The 13289-nt window shown below is 35.3% G+C and overlaps 1 protein-coding gene across 2 annotated transcripts in view; it reads left to right on the top strand.

Moving 5' to 3' along the window:
* Nucleotides 1–13289, top strand: part of LOC148950527 (ras GTPase-activating-like protein IQGAP3) — a 171841-nt gene that overhangs the window by 136595 nt on the left and 21957 nt on the right. For both annotated transcript variants that reach the window (XM_089092454.1, XM_089092455.1), the window contains exons 15-18: nucleotides 2500–2740; nucleotides 7814–7927; nucleotides 9706–9867; nucleotides 12637–12930. In XM_089092454.1, coding sequence (XP_088948580.1) covers nucleotides 2500–2740; nucleotides 7814–7927; nucleotides 9706–9867; nucleotides 12637–12930 — 811 coding nt within the window. The remainder of the gene's footprint in view (nucleotides 1–2499; nucleotides 2741–7813; nucleotides 7928–9705; nucleotides 9868–12636; nucleotides 12931–13289) is intronic.

Below are 13289 nucleotides of genomic sequence, written 5' to 3'. Positions count from 1 at the left end.
AGCCATGCTGGGACACTTAGGGAAAATACTCATGTGACTCGGTCTTTCGGTGTCATTGAGAATGTTCAAATCATCAAATTAGCTCTTCTATGGTAGACGCACCGAATGGACTCGGAATACTTTGTTCCTAATGAGTGATGTCTGGCACCAATGTGTTTATAAACTTTTCCTCAAAGAATTCCTCTGAAAATCTTCTTCTTGCCTACTCTGGTCTTTCTTTGGTGTCCATGCTCTCGGGCACTAAATATGCTTATTGCTACTTGACCCTTTTTGGTCGATCTTTCTCTCCTGCTTGCTCCTTGGTGACTGAAAGTGCCTTTGCTGAAAACACCTTGTTCTTTTCCTATCCTGCTTTTTTTTTTTTTTTTTTTTTTTTTTTTTTTTTTTTTTTATAGCCTGTATGCCTACTTGTGCAAATGAACTAACTCTTCTGTTTCTTCAACCTTTTCTTCGCCTATATTCACAGTTATCGATAGATAAGCCTTCGGTGTCTTTTTATACTTAAGGCCTTACTTTGCATTCTGGTAACTATCGCTCTGATGGACACAGTTACATATAGCCAGTTCTCGAACAATTTGATAGCAGCCTACATGTTTAATCCAAATTGGATATCACCTCACGTTCCTAATACGTGCCATAGTCACGGGTATGCATTGAGGAGAAATTCTCGGCGTGCTCCACCTCCCCAACCCAAGGTTTTATGATTTTTCAAATAATTACTTGGAATTTATATATAATTTTATATTTTGCGTTTTTATCAAATTTTTCCGCCTCTCTCTTAAAATCTCAAAAAAAAAAAAATTACTTGCTGAGCAATGGTCTGCATTGCGCAGGTACTGGTCTCCTGATTTAATGCTTTCGGCCGGGAGTTCAACGCGCGGTTGGGGGCAAATCCTCCGACACTTCCCACGTTTTCCGTCCATGTTTCTCCACGTACCCATTTAGAGCTCGGTCGACTCTGACTGAGTTTATAGGGTCACACCCGTGACCCTCGTTCCAAGCTAAATAACCAGTGATAGCAGGACTCTAAGCCCTTACCGCGGAATTTCAAGTCCAGAGCGCTAACCACTCGGTGAGGACGCCTCCCTCCCCCCTAACAAAATCGTAAGTTCCTTTACCCCTATAATGCCTACATCTTCTAATGTTTTAATTAGAATAAATTTTGCCAGATTAATCCAATTAAAACAGATAAAGCAGACACGTGCACACGGCGGGGGGGGGGGGGCTTCGTCCCTTCGCCTTCCTTCTGAAAATGTTGGATATTTCTTCCGTTTCTCTGAAATTTCTTTTATTATTCATAGAATTTACCTATTTATGTATTTTTTTTTATTGAATTTGTTTTCCCTCCCCTTCCGAAAAAAAGTTCATGAGGGTGCACATGAGATATATCATAATTCTGTTTTATTTTGGATTCTGCTCGGACCAAATTGGTAAGCATGTTATCTATGTTTACTTCTGGTTCACTGTTTTATGAAAAAAAAAGTATTAAAAAAAAAAAAAAAAAAAAAAATCAAGATCCCTCCAAGTGAACAGTGGTAGCCTGTTGACTCGCACTTGCATCCAAATTCTTAAATACTGTAGTGGTAATTTCAACTTAGAATAATGTTCTTCACCAACACTCTTTAATATTTCTATAGAAAACTAAATTGGTCGAAGCACTCGTGCCAGCAACCCAACACTGTGGCTTTAGGTCTTCTGGCCTAGTCGTTGTCAATATAGATGTCACTGACGCATATACCAAATGATAAAATATTTGTTAGGCATATTTTGTTTGGGATACTTAGGGGACAACAGCTTGCTCATATTTGGAATTGTAGAGGAGGGAATGATTTAAATTATCCATTGTAGGCTATATCCCATTAATTGAAAGCTTATTCGTAATAGGATGTAACCACCTGTGGTATCTGCAAATATAAACATGTTTTAATCATAGTGTAGAATACGCTGTCTCTGGTTTTGGGTGCTGCCACTGAACCATATACCCATGTTTCCCTCCATGTATTGGTATGCGAATCTTTGGTTATGTTATTTGAGTGTAATGCGTTTAAATGGGAATGTCAATAAGCAGTCATTTTTTAATATAGCCGAGATTAAAAGACGACAAAAAAACTGTAATTTCTAACCATCTAAGATTATAAAAAAATTATGTGTGAAAAACAAAGTAATTGAGCTTCTAATTAAAGAAATTAAATTGGGAAGGGAAATATGTTAGTTACATTTACTGTGGGAAAACAAAAAAAAAATATTATAAAAAATATGTCTCATGCGTATTCGTTTTTCAGATTCAGTTTCTAAAAAACAATTCAGTGAATCAGCTTTGTACCTGGTTTTTATGCGAAAAACATACAATTAGGTTTCTTTGCCAATAACGATCAGAGGGTCTACGTGAAACATGGATAAGATGTCTCTTGTATGAGAATTTTCTTCTGTCTCGTACCGAAGGTAGTCGAAAAATGGGGGGCTATATCAAATTGAAATTTAATGTTTGATATTTTAAAGGAAATACAAGAAGATGAAAGACCGAGAGGAGCAGCTACAGAGGGAAATTCAGGACCCGTTTGTTGCATATAAAGATAATATTCAGTTGATAATCGTCATTCAACGTGCGTGGAGACGATATCGTGCACGTAACGACCTGAGACTTCTAAGAGAAGGCACGCCTAGTCTTCCAACTTTACGTCGATTTCTCCACCTTCTTAGCCTTGAAAAAAAAGATTTTGAAGCTGAAACACACCTACAGGTAAATTTTATTTTATGATAAGTCGAGAGACGCCGAAACCGTTTTCCTTATTGTAAAAACAGCTTAGCATGCTAAGCATTACTGTTCTTTTTTCAAGTAGAAAAAAGATTCCAGCTGATTTTGGAACTATAGAACTCTTTCTTGACTGTGAACTCTTTCTTGCACTCTTTCTTGATGAATATGGTGTTTCTATTTGATTTTCTTTAAAGCACCAAGGACATTGAAATAAAGTATTTTGCAGTAGGTATCAAGACATGGCTAATTGTAGAAAAAGCCAAGACAGATAGTCCGAGGGATTGAGAGGGAAATCTGGGATAAGCCCTTTCTAGGATTGTATAAAAATGATGTTATTTCATTTGTTGATAGGTAAGTCTGTCTATGATCCATACATATGTTATAGCTAGGGCAGAACTAAGGTAAGATAGTCATAGAAATAAGGTATAAACGATTGGATTGATTCTGGGTTGACCCGTGACGGACAATGTCCACTGCACTTGTATATAAAATCTGGGACTGAATTTGCTTGGACTCACTGGCGGTGAGCAAGTGAAACCGCAAATTTCTATTGTTTCTTTTGATTGTCTCAAGCTTATGAAGGTTTTAGCGCAGTACCATATTTTATCAGTATTGCCAGGTTGAACCATGAAAATGAACGAGTAAAGCTAATTAGGTGTATTTGGCAACCCTTGTCATCCGTAAAAATTCTAAACATTAACATTCTGTTGATTCTCAAAGATGATTAGATCTTGAAAGGGAGGCTACACCTTCTAAGCTGTTTGGTGCCATGTGTTTTTAGCCGTTTTTGCGGATTTTTTACTCACGTTTCTTTTTCCCAGCGTTGATGCCCGCCGTTGCCAAAAACTGAATAACTGCGTATGGTGATATTTTTAATCAAAAATTTAGTTCCTGATTTTTTTCCTAATTTTGCAAAGATGTATTGAGCTGTTCAAGTTTCATACTTAATTTTCATTGTCCTTGGTACTTAAACTGAAGTTTTGAATTTCCAACAACATGGTGGGACTTGTTGTAAATCATCCATTGACAATGTAACTTGTGTTTGCTGTGTCAGACGCGCCTGTTTCTATGATAGGTCCCATTTCTCTTTCAAACACTCTATCTTTAAAGTCGGCAGCAGCAGTTAGATTTTCAATTTTTAAACGAAAGAGAAACTTGGCCACAATCACGTGTCTTTTATAAGTACTCCTAAATAACTATTCTTGAACATTGTCATTAAGAGCAAAGACTAAATTTAGTACTATCTTTGGGGTATAGTACTGAAATTCTTATTAAAAGTTCATTTTATTTCTCTGGCTAATCTGTGAATGCGTAGTTTGAAAGTAATTTTGAATATTTTTATTTATATCAGCCAGTCCATGATGGATTTTAATTATGTCTAACAGTATTCATCCTTACTAAAAAAACAAAAAGTAAAAAATATTTGGCAGTCCAAAATCAAAACACATTAAATCCAGTTTCTATTTCAAGTGTACATTACTCGTGATTGTCTTCTTTCTAAGAAAGATTCACACTGTATTTTATGATTGGGCTTCAATGGGCCTACCTGATCGAATACTTTTCACTCGTAAACAATTACCTGTAAGTAACCTGTAAATAATTAACAAATTATAAATTGTGGATGTTAGTTTTGTTATTAGGCTTGCTGTGAAGAAATGAAACCCAAACGGATATTTTGATATTCTCACATTTTGACCTGTATCTGTAAATATTGCGTGAAAAGAGGAGTGACAAAGAGAGTTTGGAAGGGAGTTTGAGTTTTTTTAGTGTGGAAAGATAGTCTGGAATGAAGGAGTGCATGAGTGAAAACGGCGTTACCAGTAAGGTAAAGATAATTCAAAAATGTTTAAAATTGGGAAAGAAAAACCTTGTTTATTTGTTAAGTGTATTTTTTTGTGTAAAATGACGTAAAGACAAGTTTTCGTTTAGACCGTTTGGCAATTTTGAGTACATGGGAGTCTTTTTGAGAGCAAAAGATTAATGGAATTTCACCATGGAAGTGATGCCCTATGGCAGCACCCTGAAAAAAAAACGGCTCGACGTTAGTTTTGATAATGGTAAATAGCTATTGAGTACTCCAAATTTATTTCTATTTGGATATTAACTAAACAAGTTTTAGGATTAAATAACAAAACGAATATTTCTATTTTGTTTCTTTTTAGTTATAGGTGGTATGCCAACAAAGTTAATATTATTGTATCATAAATCTTCCTCCATTACGGAATTCCACGAAACCTAGTCGACCTTATCCAAGATACGTACTCTAAATTTAGGTTTCGTGCCATGACTAGTGAAGGTCTCGCTGACAGCTTCCGAACGTCCGCAGGAATCCTTCAAGGAGGCATCTTGTCCCCAAAACTGTTTAACCTCTTCCACATAGCAGTTTCATCAATGGTGGAAACAACTTGTGGGTACACATGTAGTGGGTGTCCTGACAGACAAGATAGCTTATTCTGACAACATCGACGAAATGGCTAAAACGCTTGAGAACCTACAAGCCGTTGCTGACGAAGTCCTTGAAGCGACTAGCTCTTTTGGAATGATCATGTATGCATCCAAAACCAAGGCTATGTCCTGCTCACGAAAGCCGCAGGATACTTTGAGCCAGACCTGAAGGAGACATTATCTAGTTGATCGAAGAGTTCCCCTACCTTGGCAGTATAATACCAATGACAAAAACCGCCCAATAGACATAAAAAGACGGCTCGCCCTCGCGACTTTAAAGCCCTTATGCCCATATGGTGAAGCAAGGATTTGGCTCTATGACTTAAGACACGGATTTTTGATGCTTTGATTATCCTCATCACAATATAATCATCTGAAACATGGACGTTGAAGGTGGGTGATTGGTGTCAATTCGCAGCGTCTGAAACTAAATGTCGCCGCCGCTTTGCTGGAATTACCTACCTTGATTGAATCTCAAACGTCGAACTCCTTGACCGCCTTAAAATCCAAACAACAAATCTCACCAAGATCCAACTACAGCTACTTTGGTTACTCGAGCATGTCAAACAGATGAGTCAGTTCCGTCTCCCGAAAACCATCTTTAAAGGTCAAATTCACGGTTCTTGTCCTCGTGCTGCTCCCCAGAAGAGGTGGAAGGAAAACTTTGCGCCTCATCGCCTTTCCGATCTTCTTCGCCTAGCAGAACACAATGAGGCATACAGAAGGCACATCCACGCCAATACGAAAAGAGGCCCCAAGACGAAACAAAAATTTTTTTTTCTTTTTCTGAGATTAAGCCTCATGAGATTGAAAAAGTTATTCTGAAGCTTAAACGGAGTTTTTCTAAGGACGAATTTGGATTTTCGGCTCAAACCGTAAAGCAAATAGCGTCAAGCATTTCACCTTTGTTGGCACATGTTTTTAATCTATCACTTATGCATGGGGTTTTTCCTGAGCTTCTAAAAAATCAAATGTTGTAGCATTACCTAAAGCCGGGAGTTCAACTGACCCTTCAGATTATAGAGGCATTTGTCTACTTTAGGTTTTCAGCAAAATTTTGGAAAAACTTGCAAATAGTCAATTACAAAAATATTTATTTGATAGTAAGATTTTACACACGTCTCAATATGTTTTATAAAAGGAAAGTCAACTGAACTGGCAATTCATGAGCTTTTACTAAATATTAATGATTCATTAGGTGATGGTCAACACGCGTTGGCGATTTTTCTTGATGTCACCAAGGCGTTTGACACCGTAAATCATTCGTTGCTTCTTTTTAAACTCAAGTCTTATGGGTTTTCAACACAAGCTGTTACATTTTTTGCATCTTACCTTTCTGGAAGACGACTAGATTGTGTTGATAAGTCTCGTGATCTCCGTTCTGATTCTTTTCCGATTAATTACGGAGTGCCCCAGAGCTCTGTCCTTGGGCCTATTCTATTTCTTCTTTTTATAAATGATTTGCCAGAAGTTTTGCCTCTTTGTAAAATTATAATGTTTGCTGATGATATAGTAATTTTTGCTTCTCACCGGGACCTATCAGTTCTTTTCCAGAATCTCGAAAGCATGTTACTAACTGTATCTGATTGGTTTTCAAGAAATTTACTAGCTCTTAATGAAAAAAAAATGCCAATATATGTCATGTTCGTGAACTGGATGAGTAGTGTCAGATAGGTTCTCTCTTTTCTTGAATGGTCTTGACTTAAGACGGGTAGATCAGTTTAAATATCATTGGATTATTTCAGATGAGACTTTGACATTTCAGAATTGTGTAAAAAAACTGCCGTTAAAAATTTCCCGAACTATTGGCATGCTAACTCGTTTTCGTCATTTCTTTCCTAAAGCTATTCAAAAAATCTATTTATTATTCTTTCGTCCACCCATATTTTCTCTATTGCATTTCGGTTTGGACATCTACCTTTTCGTCTCTTTTCAAATCTCTCCAAATACTTCAGAATAAAGTAATGAGGATTCTTTTTTAATGTTGATTTCAGATCTTCAGTTAGACACCTATATGGGACTTCAGGAATTTCCTCTTTGGACCAACTTCATTTAATTTCTATCTCTAGTATTTGTCACGATTATCAATATAGTAATTTACCTGTAAATTTCTCCGGCATTTTTCCAACTAATTCTCAATTCATAATTATCCTACTACGCGTCGTTCAGACTTTTCGTGCGAAATTCAACCGAAATTGAGAGCGGGATTCAGCATCCGTCACACTGGCCCAAAAATCTGGAACTCAATTCTAGCATCAGTTTGAGAATGCAGCAACAAGCGACATTTTCTAAAATTGGTGAAGAAATATCTTATGACATGCTAAGGATTTTGTTCATTAGGGTTTTCTTTTACGTTGTTGTAAAACTTAGTTAGAAAATGGCTGTGTATTTTCGTTGGCAATATTTTCAGCGCTAAAATATGCCACCAGGCATGTGCGCTGTTTTGTGACATTTATTTATGTATGTGTTATAAATAAAAATATTCTTCTCTACTCTACTCAAATCTGGGCTAAAAGTGTCTAAGTGTAATATAATATTTCGGAATGTCGATTCGGTCGATTTTATTTTCGTGTTAATCTTTTCCATCTTATTAATACTGTATATAAATTCCAGAATATGAAATCGGAAGTGGTGAAAACAATTCGAATGAATGAACAGCTTGATAAAGATTTGGCTGCTATGGATACCAAAATTGGACTGCTTGTCAGGAATCAGATCTCTTTACAGGTTAGTCTTTTCAATACTTGTTTTTGCCTTATCATTTTTCATAGTTTATTAACATCAATTCCTGTTAATAAACTGTATTGCTATCCCATCTCAGCACCAATCTATTTTTTAGTTAGCTTGTATTGAAAAACTGGAAATTCCCCAAGTTTCACTGAAATTCTCTTAGCATCCGGGTTTTCTTTAATTTTCTTTATTCTTTTTTTTACTCTTCTTTGATTTTGTTACGAACTTGTAATTCTTTTCTCTTTTCTGTCATTTGTCACCTGTTTTGCTTATTTCTATGTTTTATTTTTCTCTTCTTTTTTATATTCTTCATGGTTTTATTTGTGTTATTTAGCTTTTTTTCTAGTTTTTGTCAAATAGTTTTTATGTGTGTTTTGGTTTAAATTAGTAAAATGAATTTGCTGCCAAAATTTCTGTAAAACAAAATACTCCAAAAGCTCTGGCCCCCCAAGAACGGCCACTAAAAATTTCCGGTTTAAGAATTGCAACTCCACACATTAACTTGATGTGTTCTGTGTTTTTTGCTTTCCTAGTTTTTAATTTTCAAATTAAAATTTTAATTCTAAGTTTAAAGTTTTAATTAAAGTTTAATTAGAAAAAGACAACACTTGATTTAGATCACTAAAGGTGTTTTACACTAGGTCGGTATCAAAATTGAATTGGAGTACCACTAACTCAAATTGTGGTGAATGGGAGCCAGCGTTTTCGCTCCGAGAATATTCTCCCCCCCCCCAGAAAATTCCTCCCAATGGAAAATGAGCAGAAAATTTGAGCAGCCAAAGAGAAAGTGCAAAATAGGTACCTCAAAATGTCGATCACATGTCCTTGGGGGTAACGAAAGGACGAGATATCAAAAACAGTTTTAGGACAGGGGCTTGTTGATCTCTAATTACTTTCAACTTATAAAAAAGGACAAAAGATCCCAATTCCCGATCGAATGAGCATCCTCCAAAGTTTCTAAGAATACGTGGGGGAGATTGGGGATGAGGAAAGGGTAGCCCCCTTCTATAGGGAATAAACTCTACTAATTTTGGGGTTTAATGTTACTCTTTACTTTCATAATAACGACATAGACCAGAAATCAAGAGGGATTAAATATCGGTTCCTATCTCCAGTCCCCCCGCCCCTTTCTTAGAACTAATTCTGTATTTACCTGAAGGTTCCATGAGAGTTAGGATGTTTTGGTATAAAAATGCACCCTTTGAGACACCTGTCCCCTCTAAACTCTACACGACCACTGTATTTCCATAAAAACTTTGTATCTTAACAATGGGCAACTTGCATAGCTTACAGCTCTTGCTCCGGAGGTATGGTTAATTGACCTTTGGACTATTTTGAAGAAAATGGTTACCTTAAAATTTTGATCGGGTGCGTTTGGGGAAAATAGGGGGAAATTTTTCGGGGGAAGGAACGCCTGGACTTTTGGTGAATGTAGTGTCCCCTTATGTTGATATAATTAGTTTAGTTTTAACATGACTGTCTTTCAATTATTTTTCCGTTGAGAAGTTTTGTATATTGATTTCTTGAGCTCTTAGTACTTATCCTCGACATTTGAGTTAGTTGAGCGGATTATTACAAACCTCTTGAGATTAAAAAAAAGGAAGACAAAGGCATTATTTTTTTATTTTTCATGGCTAGCGTGTAATCTAAGCTTTATGTATATGCGTGAGTGAGAGATAGAAAGGGGGGGGGGTGATAATGTTTTGAATAAGAATATTTGAACATTTGGTATTTCAGAATTATGAAGCTGTGGCTTTAGTCATTCCTTATTTCAGGAAGTTGTTATTCATGGACATAAAGTGAACAAACAGCTAAAACAAAATCAAAAGTTAACCTCTCAAGACCCTCATCTTCAGTCGGCCATAACTCTTCTCTGTCACACAAAGGCTGGAAAGGAACAGCTCAACCAATACGAGCAGCTTTTTTACATTATCCAGGTATGAGTCGTTAGCCTAGCTCCCCTAGGCTATGTTCAAGCAGATTCTAGTTCTTTTCTAACTTTATCCTGATTTTGATCAGCATTAAAAAGTAAACTAAAGCTTCGTAACAATGATTATAAATTAATCCCATTTTTTCCGTTGAGTGTTAGGAAAAAATGACTAGTTAGTTTTATTGGTACATTATAATGTATTTCTCACTTAAAACTCGAAATTCTCAGGACACAATGAGCAAAGTCGTCAAAGGTACAATATTGTCAAGTTTACGATTTGTGTTCAGTGTTGATGAGACAACTTTGTCCAACCCCCTAGAGCCGGACCTTTGGCCATTACAGCTCTCGAGACTCCTCCATCGAAGTAATATTTGAGTGGTTTGGTGACCGCTAGGAATAGAATAATTATTACTTTAACTATTGCCAAATTTCTTACTGTTCGATTATGTTTGAAACACGAACACATTTGGCAGTTCAAATAAAGAAAAATGAGCATCCAAGATCACATAGAGAGGCATAATTTTTAAATACACATAATGACCAACACTTTAACAAAAACTAGTAATATTTTTTTTGATCTTCAGTGTTTATAGTTCCTGTTTTTCAAAATAATCGTGCGTCTCGTTTTCGAGCATACTAATTTGTTATATCTTGATTGGATTTGCTTTAACACACAAATAATATTTTAATTAGCTTTCCAACAAAATCTATGATGCGTGTGAAAATATTTCAGAAATGGAATAAATCAAATTTCAAAGTTTTTGTTGACAAGTGATCCTTTTCCAACAGAGCTCTCCACGTTGAGAGCCCTTACCTTGAGGAGTTTTGGCTTGTAGGATTTTATTCTTAAATTGTATTGATCCCAGAAGGCCTACGTACTCTTCGACGAGTAGGAAAACTTAAAAAAAAAATTTAAAGGTCCCTCTTTCATTTTTGGCCACCTACTGAGTACATACTTCATTGCTGGGATTGAGTTTTGATCGTAGTCTTAGGGTAATAAGAAAAATTATAATATTGACGATTTAGCTATCAGAATTGGTCCGGCCATTGGTCCGGCGATGTTAGATATCAAATGGATTGTCCTAAGGAAAGTAAGAATCATTGCAGAACAATTCTTACATATGGTCGGTGTATTAACAATTGAATATCTAGCCTTGAATATATGAATATATAACGCCTACTCAGGATTAGGGCCTCAAAGCCTTTCTTGGAAAGTCGAATTTACTCCACAGCACAAAATAAAAACTCAACTACACATAACTAAACTGATTTATATGAAAATAAATTAGTATTCAATCGAAAATCATAAATTTACCATCCATAAAACTATTTGTATAGTAGACATGATTCGTAACATAAACAGTAAACTAGCATGAACTTAACTCGAAAAAAAGAAAAAGAAGAAAGCCAACCCTTTGCAGGAAATAAATGGAAATGCAGGGTGAGCAACGAACACTAAATTCAACATTCAGTAGAATAAAACTGTGTATTTACATGCCAACTTTGGAAAGCATTAACCGAGTCTACCTTAACAACAAGGTGGACTTTTATAATTCATCATTTTTCACATTTTCAATATTATAGGCTTTGGTGGGTCTGGAGGGGTGGCAAAACTATACTTATTTTAGGTATTTTTTAAGTTTGATTTTATTGTTCGTTGTAATTTCTATTAGACACGGGTTTCGTTTCTTCATCCATAGAACTTTTGGGTTTGGTTTCTGTTTGACAAGCTAATTTCTGCTTGTTTTAAGTTGTAAATTAGCTCTCTACTTTTCATAAAGAAAGTTCAAGTTTGTCAAATTTCCGTAGACAAAGCTTAATCGAGCTAATTCCTGCTTGTTTTAAGTTTTAAATTAGCTTATTATTTTCATGAAGAAACTGTCTAAAACATCTTTTTAAATTTTTATCATCAACAACTTTAGAAATTATTAAAAACCAACTTTGATTATAGTTTAACACTACTTATGAGACATTAAATTGTTATGTCTAGAATTCTGACTTCTTCAGCTTCAGATTTGTAATAAATGGGCTCAGGAATATGTGAATACCAAATTTTACAGAAATGAAACACCATAGTTATAAAAAAGTTTGTTTAAATATCAGCCGAAGAAGAGTTCGAAGAGAAAGGTTGAATGATAAATTTAGAATGTGTTTTCATAATAACATTCTTTCATGTTTTTCTTTTCTATATATATTGTGTATATTATAGGGTATAAAAAGTTATAATGATGGAAATGTTTTTTGCTATTTTATTAATTAGGTTGATTAGCTTTTTTAAACGTTTATTATTTTTCATTATTCTCCTTTTTGTGAATATAAGGATTTTTCCTTTTTTGTTTGAGAGACATAACGCACTAATATTTAAAAAAGTCTGGAATAGCAAGAAGAACCACCCTAAAACGGCCTTCCTGTGGTGGGAGGACACCTTTTATTACGGAAAGGCTTTAAAAGGCTTTTTTCTTTTTCTTTTTTAATGGAATGCTTTTTTGTAGTAGTTGGTAGTTTGAAGTGTTTTCGGTCCGGCTGCTATTATAAAAGAAAAAAGTGTAGGTGGCGTGTCCGGTCGGTGTCACTGAAAGGGGTGGTGATTGGGATTTATTAAAAAAAGAGATCAAAACACTTGTTGTGTTTTGATTTTGGGCTTCTATGTTGCAATTCTATCCTTAGATTCTTAGTCAATAAGCTTGAAAAGTTCTCTGTAATTAAGATTCCAACTACATGTTTTGAATAGTTTTTAATCTTTTGTGATAACATCTATAGCTTTAGATTATTACAGACACAACCGAAATACCTTGCGAAGCTTCTATTTCTTCTACCACCAAACAAAGCTTCTCGTTTTTTGGAAGAGACCGTTTTGAGTATATTCGGTTATGGCACGGAGGTTAGAGAAGAATATTTATTCCTGAAACTTTTTGAATCAGCTCTTCGAGAAGAAATCGCTATTCGTATCGATAAAATGGCTGATATCGTAACTAATCCGCCTCTTGTAATTCGTCTGCTTGTCAAATATGGAAGGAAAGGTGATGGATTAGAGAATCTGAGAGACCTTCTTGGAGCATTGCTGCAGAATGTGAGTTTCTAAGCTTCTTCTCTTTCTAAGTGCTATTTTTGTGTTTTTCTCAGTCTGATTCCTATGATTATTTTGCTTATGCCATTACTATATGAAAGAGGAAGAGAATTGATTTATTAGAAGACGAAAAAAACAACAACAAGGAATGACAACAACAACAAACAACAACAACAAAACAACAGCAAAAAAAAACAACAACAAGGAAACAACAAAAATGGTTAGCCATTAAATTCTATAGCTCAATTGCGTGCGGCTAAAATACGCAATAAAATTCATCCAAAAATGACAAAAAAAGAAATGAAAATAATAGAAATTAGCATGAACAAACACACACAGTTTTATATGAACACTAACTAATC

The sequence above is a fragment of the Artemia sp. Qi Xiang Cuo genome, chromosome 7, assembly GCF_049724085.1.
Source record: "Artemia sp. Qi Xiang Cuo chromosome 7, ASM4972408v1, whole genome shotgun sequence".
In the NCBI taxonomy this organism is placed as follows: Eukaryota; Metazoa; Arthropoda; class Branchiopoda; order Anostraca; family Artemiidae; genus Artemia; species Artemia sp. Qi Xiang Cuo.
The sequence above is the reverse complement of the archived record's forward strand: the minus strand, read 5'-3'. Positions and strand labels throughout refer to the sequence as shown.